Genomic DNA, 22772 nt, shown 5'->3' on the forward strand with positions numbered 1-22772 from the left:
CAGTAAGCACGCTTAAACATCCATCCATCCATCCATTATCTAAACCCGCTTATCCTGGTCAGGGTTGCAGAGGGTACTGGAGCCTATCCCAGCATGCATTGGGTGAGAGGCAGGAATACGCCCTGGACAGTCTATCACAGGGCACACTTAAACATGACAGATTGGCACCACTTGTCTCTGGGCTGTTGTAGCAGTTGTAAGTGCTCAGCGTTTCCACATTCCTCTGTATAGAGTAATGAGTTAGAGGAAGGATCTGACTTCTGTCCAAACAAGTCCTCTCATCCATTCCATTCAGACCTCAAAGGTCATATATCATTTTTCCAACAACTGTGCTGATATTATTTTTTACTCATGGACTAATACCATTTCACATGCTGAACAGAGTATTGTCAAGGGAACTTCATCCATTTTTACTTCATTTGAAACATTTATTTAGCCAGAAGGTCCACTGAGATGAAAGCTCTTTTTTTGAGAACCCGGTCAAGACAGCAGCTGCTATACGAAAAATACGATTCATGAGGAACCACACAATTCACTTAGACTTAGTTAATATAATTACACTGCTCACGGAAAATGGTATGCACAAGGGTAATTAATTCATTCAATAGATGATTTGGATAATGGATGATAATGGATAAGGAAGGTCTAACTTAAAAGAGCTTTGGATGTTAAGTCCATGGTGCTAAGTGAGAAAATGCCATTTTGCCAAGATAGGAGATGCTTTAAAGAGACATGATAAGAGCATGAACTGTAAGAGCATTCAGAAAAAGACAGAATTGAATTCAGAAACCGAAACTGATTGACTGATGACCACTCTGTATTTACACATTGGGCTTTATCAGGTAGGTTGTTCCTGAACCAGTCAACAGCTCTACCACTTAAACCATTGCTAGTGTGTCTGTTTAACACATACTGACAGTATGGTCCACAGAGTCAAATACTTCTGGTCCACAGAGTCAAATGCTTCTGGTCCACAGAGTCAAATACTTCTGGTCCACAGAGTCAAATGCTTCTGGTCCACAGAGTCAAATGCTTCTGGTCCACAGAGTCAAATATAAATAATTGAATGGGGTGTTGCCAGTGTACCCGGTCACAGATGAGCAGTGATGGGCTGCTCAGGCATAAAGCTGAGATGTTCCTCTGGGCCCAGCCCACACTAGCGGAGATCACTGTTATAGAATGAGACACTCAGGAGCCCTTTATATCTTCCCTCTTCATGGACAAACATTTAATGCTAAATTAGCGTTCAGTGGACTGCCTGAGTGGCTCTGAGCCAGCAGATCATGGAGGCCATAGATAAAATCTCAGGGGACTTGGCCTGGAAGCTACTAGCATTGCGAACGAAAAGAGCGGACCCTATAATAACCACTGGAGCTTGGTACTAATGTTTCAGTATCACTCTCCATCCAGTCACGGTCATTACAGCATGGGGTAGATTCCTCACTTAATTTCTCAATTTGCCGTCTCAAAGGAAGGGTTTTTGGGAAGAATGACGTATGGAGACTAAGTTCACTAGTATTTAAGAGACCCCATATATGGCACTCCAGACTCACAGCAAAATATATCCACTAACAAATGAAAGTAATTTCCTGTGTAAACGGTTCACAACTGTTCTAAATACAAGCTACAAGCTACCTAACATGCTAGGACATAAAATTAAAAAACATAACATGAAATGAATGAAGTAATCAAATAAATGGACACAATTAGATTAAATAAAAGTTCTTCTGATGTGCTTCCAGTGAGCTCTGGGAGGCTCTTTCTCGCAGGTCACACTAACAGACGTAAACCTCAGAAGGCTGTTAAAACGCAATTGATGGCGAGTAATTGTTTGTGAAAAGGAAACAGGAAAAAGGAACTCCCCCGGCACCGGACAGTGCCGAGGAGGAGAGAGAGAGAGATCTGGAGAAAGGGAGGGAACGGAGGATACGGGACGAACGAAAGTGCCGGCAGTTCGCAGAGAGAGTGGAGGAGCGCACCCATGGGTCTGTCTGACCCCCCCCGGTTTTTAGCCCCATGGTCAGTCTCAGCCCCGAGCGGGACCACACAGTGGGTATAAAACCAGCCTCTCTCTCCCTCTGATCTGAGCAACATGGATTACCTCATCTCCAGGGTCCTCTGCATGGTCTGCTGGCTATTTACAGGTACGTCCCGCTGATTTCTCTCATAGATAATAAAGCATATCCTGTGTCCAGGCTTTCTGTCTTGTTTGCGTGTCCCGTTCTGCATGATGGATTATAAAAATAGCTCAAATGCATCTGGGCCTTAACTTAGTGTAATAGTTTCTCAAAATTATATTACTATTATTACATAGCTAATCTGATGGTCATCTGAATTACTATTGATTACTTCGGGGGAAAAAAGCCTAAATCATACTAGGATGAGTCATTCCAAAAAGAACTAAAATGTTACACTGTTCAACTTTTAATCTGAATTTAATCACATTTAATCATTTAGTAAATTACAAGGGCTTAACAGTCATATGCCATTACAAAACAAAAAGTTATATCATGTTCAGTAACTGGTGACTTTGCTGGTTATTATGTATGTATTATATCATGAAAGAAAATCTCACAAAGTTTAATTATGTACGCAGAATTCAGTGCACATTTTAAGAACCTGGATGTGTACTTGAATGCATCAACATTCAAAATTGAAAAAAAAGATTATATATGGAGTATATATAAGGCATATACTGTAACAGAATCACTTTAATTGATAATCTATTGTTGTGCTATAGACTCACATGTGTGTTTGTGCTCTACTCAGTGTGAGATTCTCATGGAAAAGTTATAAGAGTCAAGAAGAGAGGAATTATCCATAGAAATCATGTTCACTTTAAATACCTAATCGAAATCAATGAGCGATACGGTCTATTTGCATAAGTGTTGAATCAGGTGATCAGACTTGAATTCCAGCAGATTCATATGTTCCACATCACCGTTTTTCTGGAACATTTGACAGCTTTTCCTGTCTTAGTGAAATATCACATGTAAGAAATCTGATGCCAGTGGCCAAAATTCAGATTTGGAAAATTATTACCAATTGTTCCTCCCAGGGTCCATTTTAGAATGAGTCAGTGAGGAAATAGATGGATAGATATCATTTTTCAGGACAAATGTTCAAGACAAATTTTCATATTAGTGTGTGGAATTAAATGAGAAGATATGCTGCTCCACGAGTGAAGAGGTAAAAGACCTCAATTATGAATTTATGATGAATCACGCATTTTCATCTTTTTATTACATGGGGCTCGGATTAATATCCAGTGTGTGAGTTCAGAACAAAACAGACAGCCAGTCAAACAAACCATCAGTGGTTCTTGCAGTATAACAGGCAGCTCATGCAGCAGTGCATCTTACTCTATGTATCATTTAATATTAAACAGACATTCATTTATGCTTCATCACACAAACTTTGTGTGCAACGACAGGAAATGTGCAACAGGATTTATCGCATTTTTAATTAGCCATGACTGCAGGGAGTTAAAGTGAATAGCAGATGGTTGTCAGGGTTCCATATTTTCTGTCCAATATAGGGTTTCTGATCCCATGGAGTCATTTCAGGGGTAGAATTTATGGGAGTCAATGGTCAATGGTGCATTTTTAAAAGATAAGTAGGAAAAGGCCTTGAAATTCTCTTGAAAAAGAGCCAGTTGAAGTTGAGAGATTTCGCAGAAGGTTTTGGGGAATAAAATCACGATCATCTGGGAACACAGAAGATAGTGGAAAGTGTATAAACAGTATTTAATGAGACTGTCCAGAGGGAAGGTTATAACTCTTCACAGCTGTACTGACTTGTCCCGTTTCCTCTCATGCCCATTTGCTTCAGTCCTCTAACCGTTTATGATGTTTGTGGACAAGGCAGGACCGTGTGAGACTGGTGCAAGCCATTGTCTGCTGCAATTACTGTACAACAAAATGGTCACTGAACGGAGCCAATAAAGCATGCAATGGCCAGTCATTAGCTCTGGGTTTTAGCCCATCAGAGTTTTACAGATCAGAGCCAGCAGGCAGCTAGTGGACAGCCAAGGCCAGGCAGTCAGGTTGAGGTTATTAAGGGAAGATGAAACAGTTGAATGGACCAGCCGTTGGCAGACTGCTGTAGTGGCCATTTGGCACTGTTGTGAGCAGCGGTACGAAAAGCATCTGCTTCAGTAGGATGCCTCGAATACATCCTGTGTATTTAAACTTCACTGCTGTCAGCCATCTCACTGAATGAGCATTTCTCTCCTCCCAAAATGGAAGTTTCTAGCTGCCTAAACGAAGCTGATGAATGGGTCTCATAAGTAATAAAGATGGTGGCAGGCTTTTGTGGGGGGCCCGTCGTCATTGTGATTTATGCGAGCATCAACGCAGAGCTGTGTGTGTGGGAGGAACAGCCAAGATGGCGGCATATGGAACATATCACGCAGACAGGGGCAGTGTGCTGAGGTCATGCTCTGAGGAATGGATCAGTGACCTCACAGAATGGAAACCTCACAGAGAGAGTCCTGTGAGCCTTATGACACACTACACATCACTTCTCTCAGCCTGTCAACAGTCTGCGGGATGAAAAAAAGACCTGCAGTGTTCTTTTATTTTACACAGTTAAGGAGAGAGAAATAGTCGAGTCATACTCAGCCCAAAATGCTTCCTTTTCTTTCCTTTTTGACACCTTCCCTGGTCTAATTTTTATTAGCCACTTTTTGTCTTTTTGCACGTGATTTTCAAAATCCTATTTAGGCCTCATCAATGTGTGAGGTTTACAGTTAACCTGCAAAAGAGCTTCACAGAGGTGAATCCTGTAAACATGCAGGGCAGAGAACCACCTGGGGCCCTGAGCGGGGGGGGGGGGGGGGGGGGGGGGGGGTGGGGGGTCGTAGGCTGTCAGTATTCTATTTGGTGGCTACTGATTACTAATGCATTTTGCACATGCAATCAAGTCGAGACAGAATGGATTTATGTTTAGCCTTTTTTTTAAACGATGTTGTTGTTCAGACATTACGCCTCTTTAGCATCTACAGTGTGCAGGGCTCATGACCTACATTTCCACAGCTCGTTAATCAGTCTGGGTTATAGTCCCTGAGCGCTGTCCTGCACAGAGAAGCCTCACGTTCACACAAACACAGCTGCTTCCACAGCATGAGCCGCAGCAACAAACGCTTACCGCGTATGTATTCAAAACACACGCTCGTCAGCTTCACCAAGATTTCTATAACAGAATCAAGTATGGTTGAGAGTGAAAGGAAGTAGGTGCACTATGTTTATTAACTCTCGTCAAACGAAAACAATGTGAGTATCTGCTAACTTGTCCTGCGGCCAGTGGGCGAGGCGTGCCCCTCCATCAGCCAGAGAGCGTCGTCCACCACGCCCAACGCTCACTCACATGAGAATGACGTGTGAAATAACTGCCGTTTCAGGAACGGCAGCGGAGACGGCGGACTTGACGCTCCTGAACTCGGCCCCCGTGGGGCCCCTGGGGCCCGGCCGCGATTGGTCGCTGCGCTGTGTCAGCGGCGACTGGAGAGGCGGGACTCTGCCCAGCATAGGGCGGGACTACCCAGGGGACCCCCAGAACCTGCCGGCCGTTCAGGACCCCGACTACAGAGCGGCCACCAAGGTCACCCTGAAACCCCAAAACAGCTTTGGAGCGTTCTACTGCAGGAAGGGAAGGGGAGACTCAGCAAGTCAGGTGTACACCTTCAAGATGCTAACGAAAGGTAGCAAGTTTAAGTTCCTAAAGTTTTTTAAATTTTTTTGTATTCTGTCATATTCAATTAAACCACACAAACTCCCATAGGCAAACTCCCACAGGAAAACTTCCATACAGAAACTTCCACGGGGAAGCATCCTATCGGGAGTCCCTTGGGTAAACACAATGCCACGAAGGATAAATGGGATATTGGACTTCAATCGGGCTGACTTCCTGTCAGAAGTGTTTGTTTACATTCATCTTCCTCAAAGAGCGGGGAGCAAACAGAGGGCTGCAAAATCAGCTCCACCTCTTTCACAAACAGCACAATAATTCAGACATTAAACATATTAAACATGAATTCCTCCTAGCGGCCTTCCTCCCAGAGGCGTTAACGATCACTGCCAGCTTGGGAGAGGACGTCAACATTTCCTACACGCGCCGGAGAGCTGTTGCAGAGGACGCGGTCATACACAAAAACGGTGAGAGATGAAAAAGGGGGGGGAAGTCGTGTCCAAAGATGTATAATTATCCAGATTACACAATATGGCTCATAACATGCTATTGTGAACTTCTGGCTGCCCTAAATGGTCTATGTGAAACACATCTGTAGAATTCTCACCAGCTCTGTCTTTGTTTTTATGTTTCTAAGAGACCTTTATCTACTCTGTGCCGAATTTTGAGCTGTCGGAGACCCTGCACTACCCAGTCAACGCCGTGGGGTTGGAGCAGTCGGGCCTGTACACTGTCAGATACATCTCTGAGAACGTGTCCTCCTCCGCCATCACCCGGCTGATAGTAAGAAGTTAGTGTGTCTACAGTCATTCTCCCATGGCATTGCATTACATTATTACATTACACAAATGAAATATCCTGACACTTCTGTACAAAGAGACACACAAGACAGCTCCTGCCAAAATGTTGGTTGCTTTTAAAATAAATTATATTACTATTATTACATAGCTAATCTGATGGTCATCTGAATTACTATTGATTACTTCGGGGGAAAAAAGCCTAAATCATACTAAATTGTTAAATAAAAATATACTTAGTTTATTTTACCTAATGATGTTTTCTGTCACTGCATCCCAGAATGCCCTGCAGGATCGTGGGGACCGGGCTGTTCTGAGGCCTGCCTGCCATGCACCAATGGGGGCATCTGCCATGACGAGACTGGAGAATGCCTCTGTCCCCCTGGGTTCAAAGGTCACACCTGTGAAATCGGTAAATGATTTGTCATGAGCAAGTCACACCTGTGTTCATCAGTTAAGGGGACAGTCACCCTGGTGCTGTGTTTTCTGTTCTTTAGTCACAGTAAATGTAGCACTATGGTTGCACAAAAGGGGAGTTTAGGGGTTTGGCACTGCCTTTGTACCCTTAAGCCTTTTATTGCTTCAGTAAAAACCCATCATGATTGGATGATATGTAAAACAGCAAACTGTGTGCATAGACCTGCTGAGCACTTGGCTAAGTAAATGAGTAAATCAGTGAATCAGTAAATGAGTAAATCTGTGAATCAGTGAATCGGTAAATGAGTAAATCAGTAATCCAGCTGCACTGTTTTGCAGTGTGTGGCCCGGGCCGGTTTGGGAGAGCCTGTGAGGAGCGGTGTCAGAACGGATCCTGCCACTCCGTGGTGTTCTGCTCACCCGACCCGTTCGGCTGCTCCTGTGCCGCTGGCTGGAGGGGCCTGGACTGCAGCGAGGGTAAGGGCCCCTGTGCAGTGTGGGTAAGGGCCCCTGTGCAGAGGGGGTAAGGGCCCCTGTCTGTGCAGTGAGGGTAAGGGCCCCTGTGCAGTGTGGGTAAGGGCCCCTGTGTAGTGTGGGTAAGGGCCCCTGTGCAGTGTGGGTAAGGGCCCCTGTGCAGTGTGGGTAAGGGCCCCTGTGCAGTGTGGGTAAGGGCCCCTGTCTGTGCAGTGAGGGTAAGGGCCCCTGTGCAGTGTGGGTAAGGGCCCCTGTGCAGTGTGGGTAAGGGCCCCCGTCTGTGCAGTGAGGGTAAGGGCCCTTGTGCAGTGAGGGTAAGGGCCCCTGTGCAGAGAGGGTAAGGGCCCCTGTGCAGTGAGGGTAAAGCCCCCTGTGCAGAGAGGGTAAGGGCCCCTGTGCAGAGAGGGTAAGGGCCCCTGTCTGTGCAGTGAGGGTAAGGGCCCTTGTGCAGTGAGGGTAAGGGCCCCTGTGCAGAGAGGGTAAGGGCCCCTGTGCAGTGAGGGTAAAGCCCCCTGTGCAGTGAGGGTAAGGGCCCCTGTGCAGAGAGGGTAAGGGCTGTGCAGTGAGGGTAAGGGCCACTGTACAGTGAGGGTAAGGGCTGTGCACTGAGGGCAAGGGCCCCTGTGCAGTGAGGGTAAAGGCCCCTGTGCAGAGAGGGTAAGGGCTGTGCAGTGAGGGTAAAGGCCCCTGCGCAGTGAGGGTAAGGGCCCCTGTGATTGTGTTGGTCTGTCTGATTCCAGCTTGCCCCCACGGTTACTATGGCGCTGGCTGCAGGCTGAAGTGTGAGTGCGGAGACGCAGGGGTGTGTGACCGTTACCGTGGCTGCGTGTGTGGGGGGCGGCACGGAGCCCGCTGTGAGAGAGCAGGTAAAACCAAAAACCGTTTCCCCTTTCGATCAGTTTGGATCTGCTGAGCAGGTTCATCATTAGCGGCCAGTATGTGTGTACAGTACACGTGTGCTTGCTGGGCACACCAGCCTTTTTAAGGAGTTGTTCTTGTCACCACCTCTTTAACCCCGGATAGATCTGCCCGCACCCACAGGGGTGAAGCTGGTCCCCGTGAGCCAGACCTCTCTGAGCCTGTCCTGGGACGGTCCAGCCAAAGAGGCGTGGCACTATCAGGTGGAGTGCTGGCAGACAGGCCAGCCTGGGAGCTCTGTGGTGTACCAGCAGCCCCACAATGCCACAGTCCTGCAGCTCACAGGACTGCTGCCCAAGAAGAAGTACGAGTGTGAAGTCTTCATGAAGACCCATTCAGTGGGAGTGTACAGCCCACTGGTGTCTGCGTGGACATTCAGCAACGGTGGGTACTAAAGCAAATGATTATCAATTTTATTTTGTGTGGTAGGATTGTTGTGTGGTTAGTAGGATGATGATGATGATATTTTTTTATGAGTGTTCATAATGATAATAATTGTGATGATGGTAATGGCTTAAACACACTGACCCGTATCCTGTGGCAGAGCTCCCACCGGCTCCGTTCAACATAAAGACCTGCAACATCACCGACTCCTCCGCCATCATCACCTGGTCGCTGGAGGAGGGAAACTCCATTTCTGCCGTCACGATCCGCTTCCAGGACCTCGCCATGGCGGACTATAATCAGCTGGCGGAGATCAACGTGCAGGAGGACCCGGCCATGCAGGTCCAGCTCCGCGGCCTGAAGGCCGACACCACCTACGCGGTGGAGCTCTGGGCCCGGAACAACGTGGGGGTCAGCCTCAACAGCCCCCGCCTGCACGTCACCACCACCCAGCACCAGGAGAGCTCCTGTAAGCAGCCAGGACTCGCATACAGCATTGAGCTCAGCTCTACAGTCTGCTCCTGTACACATATACTGCTTCAGAGACAGTCATGGAAGCATCAGGCTGGACACCTGACCTGGCCTGTGAAATGAAATAAAAATGTGCTCATATTGATCAAAACAGTTTCATATTTTTGCAACAGGAACCATTATTTCACCAAAGTTTAGGATCTAAGGTTGATCTCATAGAACTGAACGCACCTTAGATGTGGTTGGCCCAGCCTTGCTCTTGTGTTCCAGTGCTGCAGGGACTGGGCGGAGACGGGAACATGCTGTTCTTCGCCATCCTGGGCTCTGCTGGACTCACCTGCATTACCATCCTGCTGGCATTCTGCATCGTGCTGCAGCTGAAGAAGGCCAGCCTCCAGCGCCGAGCGGTGCAGGCCCTGCAGAACCAAGAGGTGAGTCAGAACACCCTGCAGAACCAAGAGGTGAGTCAGAACACCCTGCAGAACCAAGAGGTGGGTTGGAATTCCAGTTACACTGTGGGTCGGAATTCCAGTTCCACTACATATGCAGGCACTATCAACCATGTTAATATTTCTGGAAAAAAAATATTTATAATAATCAATTCAAATAAAAATAAGAATCATTCTTTTATCTTGGATGTAGAGAGACGAGCCGGTGGTGCAGTTCAGCTCGGGGTCTCTGAACATGAAGAAGCCACAGATACCCACGGAGTCGGTGGCCTACCCCGCCCTGGAGTGGAACGACATCAAGTTCCAGGACGTCATCGGCGAGGGAAACTTCGGCCAGGTCCTGAAGGCCCGGATTAAAAAGGACGGGATGAGAATGGATGCAGCGATCAAGCGAATGAAAGGTTGGAATGAAAAATTTGTTCGTACATTTTATAGCTGAGAAGCATCTTCCTCTTGCTCTGTAGATTAATATTGTTCAGTGCATTTTAGACCTCTTTCTGTTTCGAACTGTGACACAGAATACGCCTCTAAAGACGACCACAGGGACTTTGCTGGCGAACTGGAAGTGCTCTGCAAACTTGGGCATCACCCCAACATCATCAACCTGCTGGGTGCCTGCGAACACAGAGGTCAGACTCACAAACACCTGCGAAGGTACACTATGGGAGAGGTCAAACGGGGTGACCTCCCCCCAAACAGTATCTGTACACTGAAAATCTGTCCAAGCTAACGCAGCCGTGCTCTGGGTCTCAGGGTACCTGTACCTGGCCATTGAGTTCGCTCCTCACGGGAACCTGCTGGACTTCCTGAGGAAGAGCAGGGTCCTGGAGACGGACCCCGCCTTCGCCATCGCCAACAGCACCGCCTCCACCCTCTCCTCCCAGCAGCTCCTCCACTTCGCCGCCGACGTGGCCCGGGGCATGGCCTACCTGAGCCAGAAACAGGTGAGCAGCATGTATCCCTCCTGACCTGTTCTGCACATACAGTCACCACCACCTCACCATTACATACACCCAGTCCCACCTCACCATTATGATACTGCTAACTGTTGACATGGGTTTGTCCCACATATTGTTGAATGCTGAATATACTGACTGGTTCATTTTTTGTTAACTGAAAAAAAAATCTAGTTCATCCACAGAGACCTGGCAGCCAGAAACATTCTCGTGGGGGAGAATTATGTGGCAAAAATAGCAGACTTTGGTCTCTCTCGAGGACAGGAGGTTTATGTAAAGAAGACAATGGTAAGGGATTTATTTACCTTCTGTAGCACTAACATTTTTAAAACTCTGTTGCTATGTGCGTTAGAAGACATTTGTTTTTATTGCACACCTCACAGGGGAGATTACCTGTCAGATGGATGGCAATCGAATCCCTGAACTACAGCGTTTACACCACAAACAGTGACGTGTGAGTACAGCGCGTCAGACCTGCAACAAAGAGCTTCAACCTGCAGTAACTGGACAGAAAATGTAACGGACACCCAAAGAAAGGTTCACAATGGCTCGCTTAACAAACACGTCAAAACATACGTACTGATGGAAATTATTTCTCTTGCTTTCTCTACAGATGGTCATATGGTGTTCTACTGTGGGAGGTTGTAAGCTTAGGTCTGTATTGAATATAAGGTTGTGGTTAATTTGCAATTATATTTTATTTGTGATCGCAAGCATCAAAGAGAAATGTCATTCATGTAATCGTGCTTGTGTGTGTGTGTGTGTGCACGCACGCATGTATGCGTGTGTGTGTGTGTGTGTGTGTGTGTGTGTGCAGGTGGGACGCCGTACTGTGGGCTTACCTGTGCAGAGCTGTATGAGAAGCTTCCTCAGGGCTACAGGCTGGAGAAGCCGCTGAACTGTGATGACGAGGTGTAAGTCCCGCAGCGTCCCGCACGACCAGGCGTCCCAGGCACGGTTTCATTCAGCTAGGCTGTGCCTCTGTGCTCGCCCACTCAGCGCAACTGTCCCCCCCCTCTTCCCCCCAGGTATGACCTGATGAGACAGTGCTGGCGGGAGAAGCCGTACGAGAGGCCGTCCTTCGCCCACATCCTGCTGTCACTCAACAGGATGCTCGAGGAGCGCAAGGTAAAACGCACCTCTCACCTGGAAGCATGGTCTCTCACCTGGAAACAGGATCTCTCACCTGGAAACAGGATCTCTCACCTGGAAACAGGATCTCTCACCTGGAAACAGGATCTCGCACCTGCAAACAGGATCTCTCACCTGGAAGCAGGGTCTCTCACCTGGAAGCAGGGTCTCTCACCTGCAAACAGGATCTCTCACCTGCAAACAGGATCTCTCACCTGGAAGCAGGATCTCTCACCTGGAAGCAGGATCTCTCACCTGGAAGCAGGATCTCTCACATGGAAACATGCTGTTGAAATGTTGAAACATGAGATGTTGCCTGCTCTAAGTGCTGTAGTATTAAATTACATTTTCTCTTATCTTTTTCAGACGTATGTCAACACCACCCTGTATGAAAAGTTCACCTACGCTGGCATCGACTGCTCTGCAGAGGAAGCGGGGTAGTTCTGCTCTTCCCCACCATTGTATCAGACATGTAAATAACAGTGTCATGGTTCAAAAAACAAATCAAACATCATTCCTTCCTTGTTTTTTCATTTAATTTAAGGACCTCCATTTTTGTAAATTTCTGATAATTTTCATATAATAAAAAAACCTGTCACAAATGTATCACTACAACCCTAACCATGCAAATGAGCTGATACCTGACAATCCACTGAAGATGGCAACTTCAAACACTAGTTTGTAAAGATATTGGAAAAGTATGCTTTTCTTCACATGTACTTCAAACAAAAAGGCAATTTTCTACATTTCTACTTGTATATAGATGGCTTCATATTAAAGAGCATTTCTGTGGCTGTTGTTCAACTGGTTTCTTGAATATCAGTATAACACCCCCTCCCCAAACAGAGTTGATTGGTATGTTGATTGTTTTCATTCTCTAACCAGAATTATATTAATTGGTTTATCATTTTGACCTCATTACCACAATCTGATGGACATTTGATTGGCTGTGAATACCACAGGGCCAGCTGAAGTCTCTTGAGACTGATGTAAAACAGCTGAGTTTCTACAGATACTGGATAAATGAGACACATGTGAAGATCACCAGGTAATTCACTCATCCAGTTACTGATTTTCATTGGTTAACCTCCAAAGTGAAGAGTGAATCCAGCTGCTAGCTGTGATACAGCCTCAGCAAAAGGAGGCGTGACCTACTTGTCAGTCATGTGTTTCTGGCTTCTGATTGGGTCTCACACCCAGGATCCTCCCACGTTTGAGCAAACGCATAAACAGCAAGTGTATGTGTTGGAGGGGAACAAACACACACGAGTCATACAGCTTTAACGTGTCTTTACTTCAGCTCTTCATCACCAGCAGGCTCATTTACTGGAACGACATCGCAGGTGATGTGCATTCCTTTGCTCTCCGTTTCCCCTTTCCAAGTGCATTATATCTCGTGTGCAGTGCATGAATGTGTTTCAACCCCACCGAACCATGCCACCAACCCCAACCCCAACCCCTCCCCCTCCCCCCAATAAACTTAAACATCAGCCCCAGGCGTGTGATGCTGTCCCAACAGTAAACAATGCACAGCAAAGGCCAAACGAAAACTAGCCAAGACAAAAACTTCAAACCAAAACACGCAGAGCGCACACAGTGGGTGAGGTGTGCTCATTTCTCAGACGTGTGAAGCCAATCAGAACAGGGTTTGATATAATCTGTTTTTTTCCCTCTGGATCGGGCGACACAGAATTTATTCAAATCACCATCTTTTCACTTTGCCGTCTTCCTTGACCTTCCACAGCATCAGTTCCATGCAGGCAGTGGCGTCTTCCCCAGAGTCATGACCCTGGACTGCAGGAGAGGAAACACAAACAGCCGCTGTTTAGAATGCCTGTACGCATGTGTGCATACACAAGCATGCATACGCGAGCATGCATACACAAGCGTGCATACGCGAGCGTGCATACACAAGCATGCATACGCGAGCATGCATACGCGAGCATGCATACACAAGCATGCATACGCGAGCGTGCATACACAAGCATGCATACGCGAGCATGCATACGCGAGCATGCATACACAAGCATGCATACGCGAGCGTGCATACACAAGCGTGCATGACCTACCGCTCTCCTGGATGATTCTGCGCAGGTAATCCGCCGTCAGGCTTAGAAGGCCTCGCTTGTGCGGGAGGCCGAGCCGGTGAGGAAACACCGCTGTCAGGTCCACCACGCTGCCGTGAAGAAGCTGAAACCGGACATTTACCGTCAAGATCTCGGGTCACATGGGTCACAAGATCCCGGGTCACATGGGTCACAAGATCCCAGGTCACATGGGCCACAAGATCCTGGGTCACAAGATCCCGAAAAATAGGAAGCACTGGCACTGGCACACATGGCACTGGTGCAGATGCGTGACTGATGCCCGCACACCTTGAGGGCACAGAGGTCTTTTTCCAGGCCGTGTCCGATAAGGATGGTGTCAGCGCTGATGAAGCTCAGCAGGACCTCCTGGACGTCCTGTATGGACGAGCTGGAACCTTCCAGATCTTCCTCACTCACTCCTGAGAACCTGCAGGTCAAATGGTGGGGTCATGGGTCACTCGTAAACTACAGGCCAACCACAGGTCTACTGTACACTCCCACTGCATAAACTCCTGGTGACTTTCCAAAACCTGAGCTCTGAACACTGGTTCTCTGTAGGGCGATAGAGGGGCACTACTTTACCTGGTGTTGTAGTCAATGACTTCATTGTCAGGTTTTACAAAGGTGTCATAGATGATCTGCAGACTGGGGTTGACCACAGTGACCCTGGCCAGCTCAAGACCGTGAGTGGTGTAACACTATACGAAGAGGGAAAACCATTTTAGCTTTGCACACTTATACATATCATACAGTCTCATAACATAAAAATTACTATTTACAACTACAACAGAATTAATATTGAAAGAGTTCTCCTTAAACAACTGTCAGCCCAGATCTTGGATACAAAACCAATCTGAAAGTTGCAAAAATGTCACTGCCTCTCCTAGTAACGATGTTGATGCTTAAACTGGTCAAAACAAAATGGAATTAGAATGAGATCCAAGTAAATTGCACACAAGATCAATAAAATATTTAAAACATGCAACATTAACTTCTCATGAGCCAGAGTTTTATCTGTGGCAAAAATTAATTCATCTTATAATTTCTGCCAATTCAGAATCTTGATTGTCTCCATTTGTTGGTCACACAGAGTGAATGTTGAGGACTAGTAGTGAAAATCACAAGCTCAGTTCCTCCATGAAGCAGACTGAATTTTACCATCTCACAGTCCAGCGCAAACAGCCCAGGACAGCCGTTCTCCGGAGGGGGCTTGGGGACGCTCTTCACAAAACCGTCCAGACTAACAGCGTCATGGACATGCAGCTGGGAGAGGAAATGCTAATTAAAACTGACCTTTATAACCGGAAAAGCCACAGCAAGAGTAACAGATTTAGAGCAAAACTACTTCCAGGTCATGCACTGCATCCATTTTCTTCCCAGTCCTGCTTCAAATTCACAAAAATGGCAACAGGACAAATGTGCCGAGTTTACTCCCAAATTATTACAGTACAGTTCAGTTAGAGGGACAGAAAGGGGCAGTATAGTAAGAAAAAGTAATCTGAAAATGAAATTACCTTTCACAGTAAATGATTAGTTATACTTTGAGGACCCCAAACAGAGTATACTAATCACATATGGAAAGTCACATGCAGGTATTAATTCAATCACTGGCAGCAGTTATCCTGTTGGGAGCAGCTAAGGCAGCAGGGACCAGAGGAACGCCTGGAGACTTCAATCTGCCCTGAACTTAAACTCAGCTTCCATGTAATTCTATGTCTGAAAATACGTTAATACAATTTACAGAGCATACGAAACACTAATTGCAGTGAACACATGATCACGCCTTGTTTCACCTTAAACACCTGGCATCCAGGTGTGCCAATGGCTCCTTCACAGCAGCTGTAGCGCGTCTCCACTCCTCCAGGAACTGAAACGACCAAACAGCGCGACGGTTCTCACGTCTGAGCTCTGCAGCCTCTACCCGACGGTGGGCATTACGGAGTCATGCTCCGTTCAGCTCTGAACTTACTTAAATAATTCAGACTGGGTGTAAACACCTCAGTCCAGAGTTTCAGTCCAACAGCAGTGAGGAACATTAGCATGATAACAATGACAAGACAATTCTGGACGTTCAGTTGAGTTTGAGTTTTACATTCTCCTACTCACCCTTGTTTTCCACCACTTTCCCATAGTGATAGTTGCACTCCTCTTTACGGACGTGTTTCCCTGATTGGCCGACAGAGAAAGTCGCTCCACACCGGCAGCAAATCCTCTTCATTGCTGTTTTCATGTCAGGAATGTTTACACATCAAAATCAGCTCAAAAAGAATTCATAGCATAAAGGCAAAAATTGCCTGTATTAAATACAAAGTAACAACTGACACAGGAATGTCAGTTCTAAATGTTTTTTTTTTCATGATATCTACATGTAGATCAGCCCCACACCCATACCATCCATTTCTATTCTTCCATTTCTGTTCCATTATTCAAAAATGCAGAATAAATGATTATTCAATTTCATTGCAACTTGAATTCAATCAACATGCATCTCCACACACAACAGGTTACCACTTTTTTTTTTCTTTACAAACACTTTGCTACGTTCACTTTGCACTACCTTTGAAAGAAACAGACCCAACACTGGTACCAATTTGTAAGCCACAGTTGAGGGAAACTTTTGCAGCTCAGTGCTGAACTCATTGGTACGCTTTGTATTTGCAGTAACTTTTGTTCAGATTGGAAACTCTAAGTTATGGGAAAAGGGCTGAAGTCTAAATCTTGGTCGTAACCACAGCAGGGTACCTACGGTCAGTGCTGCCTTTCTTCACCTCCCCATACAACATGGCGCTAGCAGGCTTGTCTGGGCTCTGCAGAGGATAGCCATTCTCCTTCAGAGCCGCCTCAGACAGCACATGTTCCTTCAGCTGTTCGTAAAGTGCCACAACTCCGGGATCTGAAATGGATCATGAAGGCCAGTCAAATTTAAGCTTCACAGTTCTGAGAGGGATGACAGAAAAAGCTCCAAGAAGAAACTGAATATTGGAGTCAGAAAGCCATCTGTGGCCATTGAGCACAATGACAGCACACTACGCTACGGTCAACCACAATACCAATCACATTATTTAAACAGAACATTCATATGGGCAAAAAATGCCCTTTATGCAGCCAATACTAGTTCCTACCATTGACCTGTAGTCCTGCAGGACTGAGACTAATTTTGCCTCTGGATCCCTTGATGTTGGCCTCAGTGCTCGCTGTAAAAACAGAAACCCAGAGTTTAACAGAACAAACTGAAAGATCTTAGAGTTCAGCTTCATCATTAGCACATTTATATTAACCACAGACATAGCATTTAAAAATCAGCATATAGACTATCATTCAAAACAAATCCAGTCACAGGATTAGAAAGGATTTAGTTCTAGGCTGTCCATGGTGTGACACACAGTACACTTTAATGTTAAAGGCTAGGATATTAGACCATTTCAGAAACAAACCTTTCACAGAAGGAGCACTCTGGTTCTTTAGTTTCTTGAGTGAGTTCACAGCGACACTCAGATACTTCAGCTTGTTGATGCTGCGATCATACACCATCTTCTCCTCAGCCAGGGCCTAGCACGCAAACAATTCCAATGGAGTTCAAGTCACCAACAAGACTCATTCCACACCTCCTTTTGGCATAGCACAAGTATAACTGCCTTTTTCCTTTTGCCCCACTAAGTAATGCCTAATCATATTCTAAAGCTCAGCTCATTACTGCAATGTCTTCTGTAAAATCTGCAGATGAGCCAATTTGCAGACACAAGAGAGACTTCATAAAGATCGCATCTTAGACACAGACCTTTTCGAAGGCATCCTGCACGGTGAAGGACGTTCTCAGGAATTCCTCCACAAACAGGTTGACATAACGCTGGCGTACGTCGTGGGGAACTTTGATGCCAGGCTCCGGGCGAGACTTCGGTTTTCTTTTGACGACAAATGGCTGTTGGGACACAATTCTGGTGGCACTTCTTTGAACTTTCACAACCTTAGACGCATAAGGTCTAGATTTGTGACACTCCAAAACTCGGTTTTGCACAATGGAAGCCTAGCCCAGGAGACTTGCCCTGGAACTCTCCCCCCCAACAAATTCAAGATTCCAAAAACACTTAAAGAAGATGTGAGGATCCATGTTTTTAGCCTGGCCCATTTCTAATGGTGTAATAGCAGTTTGTACTCCAAATTTGGATCTCATAAGGGTTTTCTAAAGAAAATGTATCATTACTAGTAGATGTGATGTACCCTGTCACACAAAAGCCTCAGAAATCTTTTTACTTGGCAGATACAATGTCACACTTCAGACACAGTCTGGTCTGAAAACTGGTTCACAGTGCAGCACAGTTCAGCAGTTCAGGCTCACTGATGTCAGGGTTCTCACACTCAAAGCAGACTGCTGTGACTGCAGAGGGCCAGACGTACCTTAGCAGGGGTCAGGGGTCAGGGCAGTCTGCTGTTTGCAGAGGGCCAGACGTACCTTAGCAGGGGTCAGGGGTCAGGGCAGTCTGCTGTTTGCAGAGGGCCAGGCATACCTTAGCAGGGGTCAGGGCAGTCTGCTGTGGTGACACCATGTGGGCGGGAACTGGAGTTACAGGCAGAGCAATGTTCCCGTCCGGTATGATGAAGTGCACATTGGAGCCCAGTTGTATAGTTGCTCCAACAGGAATTATATTAACACAGGCTGAAGAAGATAAGGAATACAAAATAAGAGGTTCAATTCTATTAATCAACCGTCAAAAGAACCATTTACAGTGAAACATGCTGTACACTCACTATAGGAAGCCTCAATATAAATTTGCAGTCAAGGTTGAGGACAGAATAAATTTACAGTTGGTGACAAATTGATATGACATCATGGAATTCCATCAGTTAAACAAATACATTGCTTGTACTCTGGACAGCACTTACTGGTCTGCACAGGGGTGGGCTGAGAAACAGGAAGCAGGGATACTGGCTTCCTCTGCCCAGTAGCGGCAGCAACAAAAGCCTGGCCTCCTTTGATGGCCGTGGTCAACACTGCGGCCTTCTGCTGCAGCTGCAGGATCCTGGAGGGGTTGTGCAGGTGTGCACCTGGGCCCCTCCGGGGAACAATCACCTGCTGTCTGCTTTTATTCATCTGTGGAACGAATCAAACCATAATAAAAACGAGGTCACGTCACACACACGCACATGCACGCACGCACACACACGCACCTCGTTGTGTTTGGACACGTGTGCGACCCTTTTCTTTGGTCCTGGTGGGAGGACAGGTGGCTTCTCCAAACCCGACATCTCCACCTGAATAAACGCAATCATACTCAGATAACCTGACCTCTGCTCCTCTGTCCACACCACAACCAAGCATCAAGCCAGGTAAGAATCTTACAGGTGAACTCCCCGGCAGCTCCACCGGTCCTTGGCCGGCTTGGTTGGCCTCCATGAAGATGCGGTAACACTCCTCCATGGGGTCACTATCAGACAGGTCCATGTCCGAATAATTCATGTCCTCTCCGGAGCTCAAATCAGTTTTGGGAGCAGATTCGCTGATGTTGTGCATCAGTGGGTCCTTGGGAATGTCGAGGAGGTCCACCTCACTGGTGACTGGCTGTGGAACCTCAGATGGGGATGGATCGGGCAGCAGGCTGATAGGATAGATATCTGCTGTAGGTTCTGGATGGTCACTGTACTTGGGGTCTGCAGGTGACATGGACTGAACTTTGGGGGAGTCTGGCTCTGATATTTGCAGAACTGTTTTCTGCAAACATGGAACTGGAATTTGTTGCACAGGCAACCAATAACCTTCAACTCTGCTGGTGACCTGCTGATCATTACTCTGGACATGTGAACTGGATTTGAGTGCTAATGGAAGTATCCCCTGGTCACTTTCTGGTGTATTTGGGAAGGAGTTGTGTTTTTCATCATATCTGAGCGTAAGCTCATGTTTTATCACCTGAGGCACCACCGTGTGGGAGTTTCCGTTCTGTTCGCCTGGTGGGTCCTTCAGGGCCCAGGAGACCGAGGTCACTGGGGAGGACTGTGAAGCAGCGCTGCTCCTGTCCATCGTCATGACTTCCATTTCTGGGGGCGAAACTATTTTTTCGCTTTCACTCCTGAGAGTCTCCAGACACTTGGATATGTCTTCCAGTACACTGGGGTTGGGGTTTAGATCACCTTCTCCTCCTTGATTTACAGGAAGACCAGCTGAGGGCTGAGTGCATCTGGAACCTGACTGTGTGCCAACTGTGTCAGGTGTGCCAACCATGGCAGGCGAGGGCACCACTGCTTTGCATGCTTGAGCTGGAACCGAAGCGTCAGTCACGGCAGGTAGAGGGGTGGCATCTTCAGGAACTTCAGGTGAGGCCTTGCGCAATTTTGGGGGTCTGCGAGTCTTCCGTTTTACTTCAAGTGGCGGAACATCAATGACAAGGACGCCGTCATCCGAGTCTTCGAGCTCCGCAGTGAGCGGCTCGCTCCGGTCTGTGCTAACGGGCTCCCGCGGCCTCTTCAGGCTCCGCTTCCCTACAGCGCCCCCGCAGGGCGGAGGCTTCGGCTCGGGGGAGCTGCTCGACCGCACTTCCGCAGCGTAGTTGGACAAAGGGTCGTATTCCAAATTCGTCCTGGGTTTGGAATTGTCCACCACATATTTGCTACCGCGGGAACGGGCAGCGGCGGGCTTCTGTGGGCGGGGCGTGCTGCGGTTGCCCGGGCTACGGGGGTATTGGGCTTTACCTGCAGAATCACTATAGGGGGTCAAAGCTTTGCTCGTGATATCACTGTCCCCCTGAAGGCTCTTGTAATGGGATAATCGTCTCTGCTCTTTCTCTACTTCACATTTAACCGTTTCAATTTCTTTGTTGATCCTTTCCAACTCCAAAAGGCAAGGGTCCCTTGCAAAAGAGACATCTCTAGTGTGGTGGACGATCTTGCCATGAGTTAAGTGATTCCTTGCGGTTGCTGTTTTGAGGAAAAAGGGGGAAAAAACATGGTTTCACACAGGAAATATTTCAGAATACCCAAACTTCAGTAAATAAATAATGCAAGTAAATAATGATATAGAATAAAATTATAAAAATTTTAAACAGAATTTCCAAGCAAACTAAACCCTGAGCTGTAATTCACCCTGCACGGTTTAATTAATACGGGTTTTTTAAATCCCGTCCTTCATTAAATATAAACGCGACGTCAAACCTTTGAACAACATAAGTGTTCCTGTTCACCAAGCCAGATGGGTAATTTAGAAACGAAACGAGTACGATAGACTGTGCTGGGCAATTACGTTGCAACCCAATTAAAAGCCTACAAAGTTGAATTTCACATCAAAGCTGTACTCTGTGAAGCGTTTGACTAAACAAATCAAAACAACTTGAATTAATTTAGACAGCTATGACCTTACCAGCCGCTCTTGTGAAAGGTGGCCGAGGTGAAGCTGTAAGTACCATTTCATCTTTTGCATGTTTATATTGACAAAAAGGTCGCTCACAGAAGCCCTGTAGGAAAAGAGGGCAGTGTATTTTCTCAAAAAATCCTGCTGAAGGTAACATCAACAGGTTATGGCCCAAACAAGTGTAATTTCGTACGTGAACCTCTCAGGTTTGTTTACAGCGCCGAATTTGGCGTCAATCAGACGTCAGATTTTATAGGATCATCTGACAGGAAATGTTCCTTAAGGTCCGGCCACGTCATTGTTTAAAGGACCCAAAAGCGCACGTGCGCTTACACCAAACGATGGAGAATAAAGACCGGATGGTTGAGAATAGGCGTTTCCAGACTTGCCTGCGGTTGGTACAACGTTTATCTAAAAGCTTAAAGGGTAGAAAACCATGTGCATAAATGGTTGTGTCACTTGGCTGGTCAGTGTTTAGTCAACATTTGTCAATATCGTTGGCTGAAAAATAAATGCTGTTTTTTTTTCTTTTTATAAAGTTCTCCGAGAACACCGTTTTCTTCCTGTTGCACGTATATGTAATGGCGCTTGAACATGCCCTCTTCAGTAAGGAAATGGTCAAACGCAGACACGCACAGGCTAGATCAGACGTGTCCAGTCTTATCTGAAAAGAGCTAATGTGGGTGCAGTTTTTTTTAGCCCAGTACTATGACACCTGAATCAACTAATTAACTAATCATGGTCTTCAATCAAAACCTTGATACGATGTCTTTGTGCTGGACTAGAACAAAAACCTGCTCCCAGACCGGCCCTTTTCTGATGAGCCCGGACAGCCCCGGGCTCGATATTCGCTCTTTACCCAAAGGATATTAGGCAGTTGTCATAATTATTGCATGCGGGAGGTTGAGCGATTGTCCATTGATGCTCCTTTCTAAACGAATGGAAAAAGTCAATTATGTATGTGAGTTTGATTTGTAAATATTTTCTCTACTCTAAATATGATTCAATAGATTATTATTTTTTTTTTTTTTGAAGGTCAAATTGGTGTATTCTCATACCAGACAGCAGGGGGAGACATTGTCGCATTAAGAAGCAGACTGCTGGACTCAATTGAAAGAGGAGAAACATCCATTTATTATGTATACCCGCTTATCCTGGACCGGGTCGCGGTGGGTGCTGGAGGCTATCCCAGCGTGTATTGGGCGAGACGCAAGAATACACCCTCGACAAGCCGCCAGTCTATCGCAGGGCAAGATTGACACATCAGTACCTTTGATGCTACACCTCCGTACTGTCAGCTCAAACTGTACTGCCTAGTTTTTTCCAGTAGAGGGCTCTGTAACACAGAATTTCTCTCCATTCCAGAATTATAATAATGAAAATCACTTGAATGTGTCAGGCCTATTTGAATCACTGGTCCATTATCAGTATGATAAAATAAAAACATCTCAAAGTTTAGATCCTGATTGCTATGTCAGTTCGTCATCTCAGAGGAGAAATCTTTATCCAGTGAGGCATTCCTTTGCCCACCAGCTTTACATACAGCTGGATTTCTGTTTTTATGCAAACAATTCGCTTTACGTGCTTTGTTTAATTGTGCGTGGCTAAGATATAAACCTGCAGCCTACAGTATGTCATGAAATCAAATTCTTACACCCCAGTAC

The 22772-nt window shown here is 46.4% G+C and overlaps 2 protein-coding genes across 2 annotated transcripts; one reads left to right on the forward strand and one right to left on the reverse strand.

The window, feature by feature from the left end:
- The first annotated feature begins 1906 nt into the window (after positions 1 to 1906).
- Positions 1907 to 12477, forward strand: LOC118237185 (tyrosine-protein kinase receptor Tie-2-like). The gene is made up of 19 exons (XM_035435663.1): positions 1907 to 2144; positions 5402 to 5701; positions 6045 to 6155; positions 6326 to 6478; positions 6766 to 6897; positions 7242 to 7379; positions 8117 to 8242; positions 8400 to 8678; positions 8839 to 9147; positions 9420 to 9580; positions 9792 to 9999; positions 10117 to 10227; positions 10352 to 10542; positions 10729 to 10842; positions 10938 to 11008; positions 11168 to 11208; positions 11372 to 11468; positions 11583 to 11682; positions 12052 to 12477. Exons 1-19 carry the CDS (start codon positions 2093 to 2095, stop codon positions 12124 to 12126), a joined length of 2769 nt encoding a protein of 922 aa, XP_035291554.1. The 5' UTR covers positions 1907 to 2092; the 3' UTR covers positions 12127 to 12477.
- A 481-nt stretch (positions 12478 to 12958) lies between these two features.
- Positions 12959 to 21270, reverse strand: zgc:152968 (uncharacterized protein LOC564848 homolog). Its single transcript, XM_035435947.1, has 16 exons — positions 21118 to 21270; positions 19111 to 20678; positions 18939 to 19022; positions 18654 to 18861; positions 18278 to 18426; positions 17551 to 17691; positions 17207 to 17321; positions 16895 to 16966; positions 16519 to 16665; positions 15879 to 15992; positions 15566 to 15639; positions 14931 to 15035; positions 14355 to 14470; positions 14061 to 14199; positions 13755 to 13875; positions 12959 to 13479 (listed from the first exon to the last, which is right to left on the reverse strand). Exons 1-16 carry the CDS (start codon positions 21263 to 21265, stop codon positions 13388 to 13390), a joined length of 3393 nt encoding a protein of 1130 aa, XP_035291838.1. The 5' UTR covers positions 21266 to 21270; the 3' UTR covers positions 12959 to 13387.
- Between the last annotated feature and the right edge of the window lie 1502 nt (positions 21271 to 22772).

This window comes from Anguilla anguilla, chromosome 10, assembly GCF_013347855.1.
Source record: "Anguilla anguilla isolate fAngAng1 chromosome 10, fAngAng1.pri, whole genome shotgun sequence".
NCBI classification, from domain to species: domain Eukaryota; kingdom Metazoa; phylum Chordata; class Actinopteri; order Anguilliformes; family Anguillidae; genus Anguilla; species Anguilla anguilla.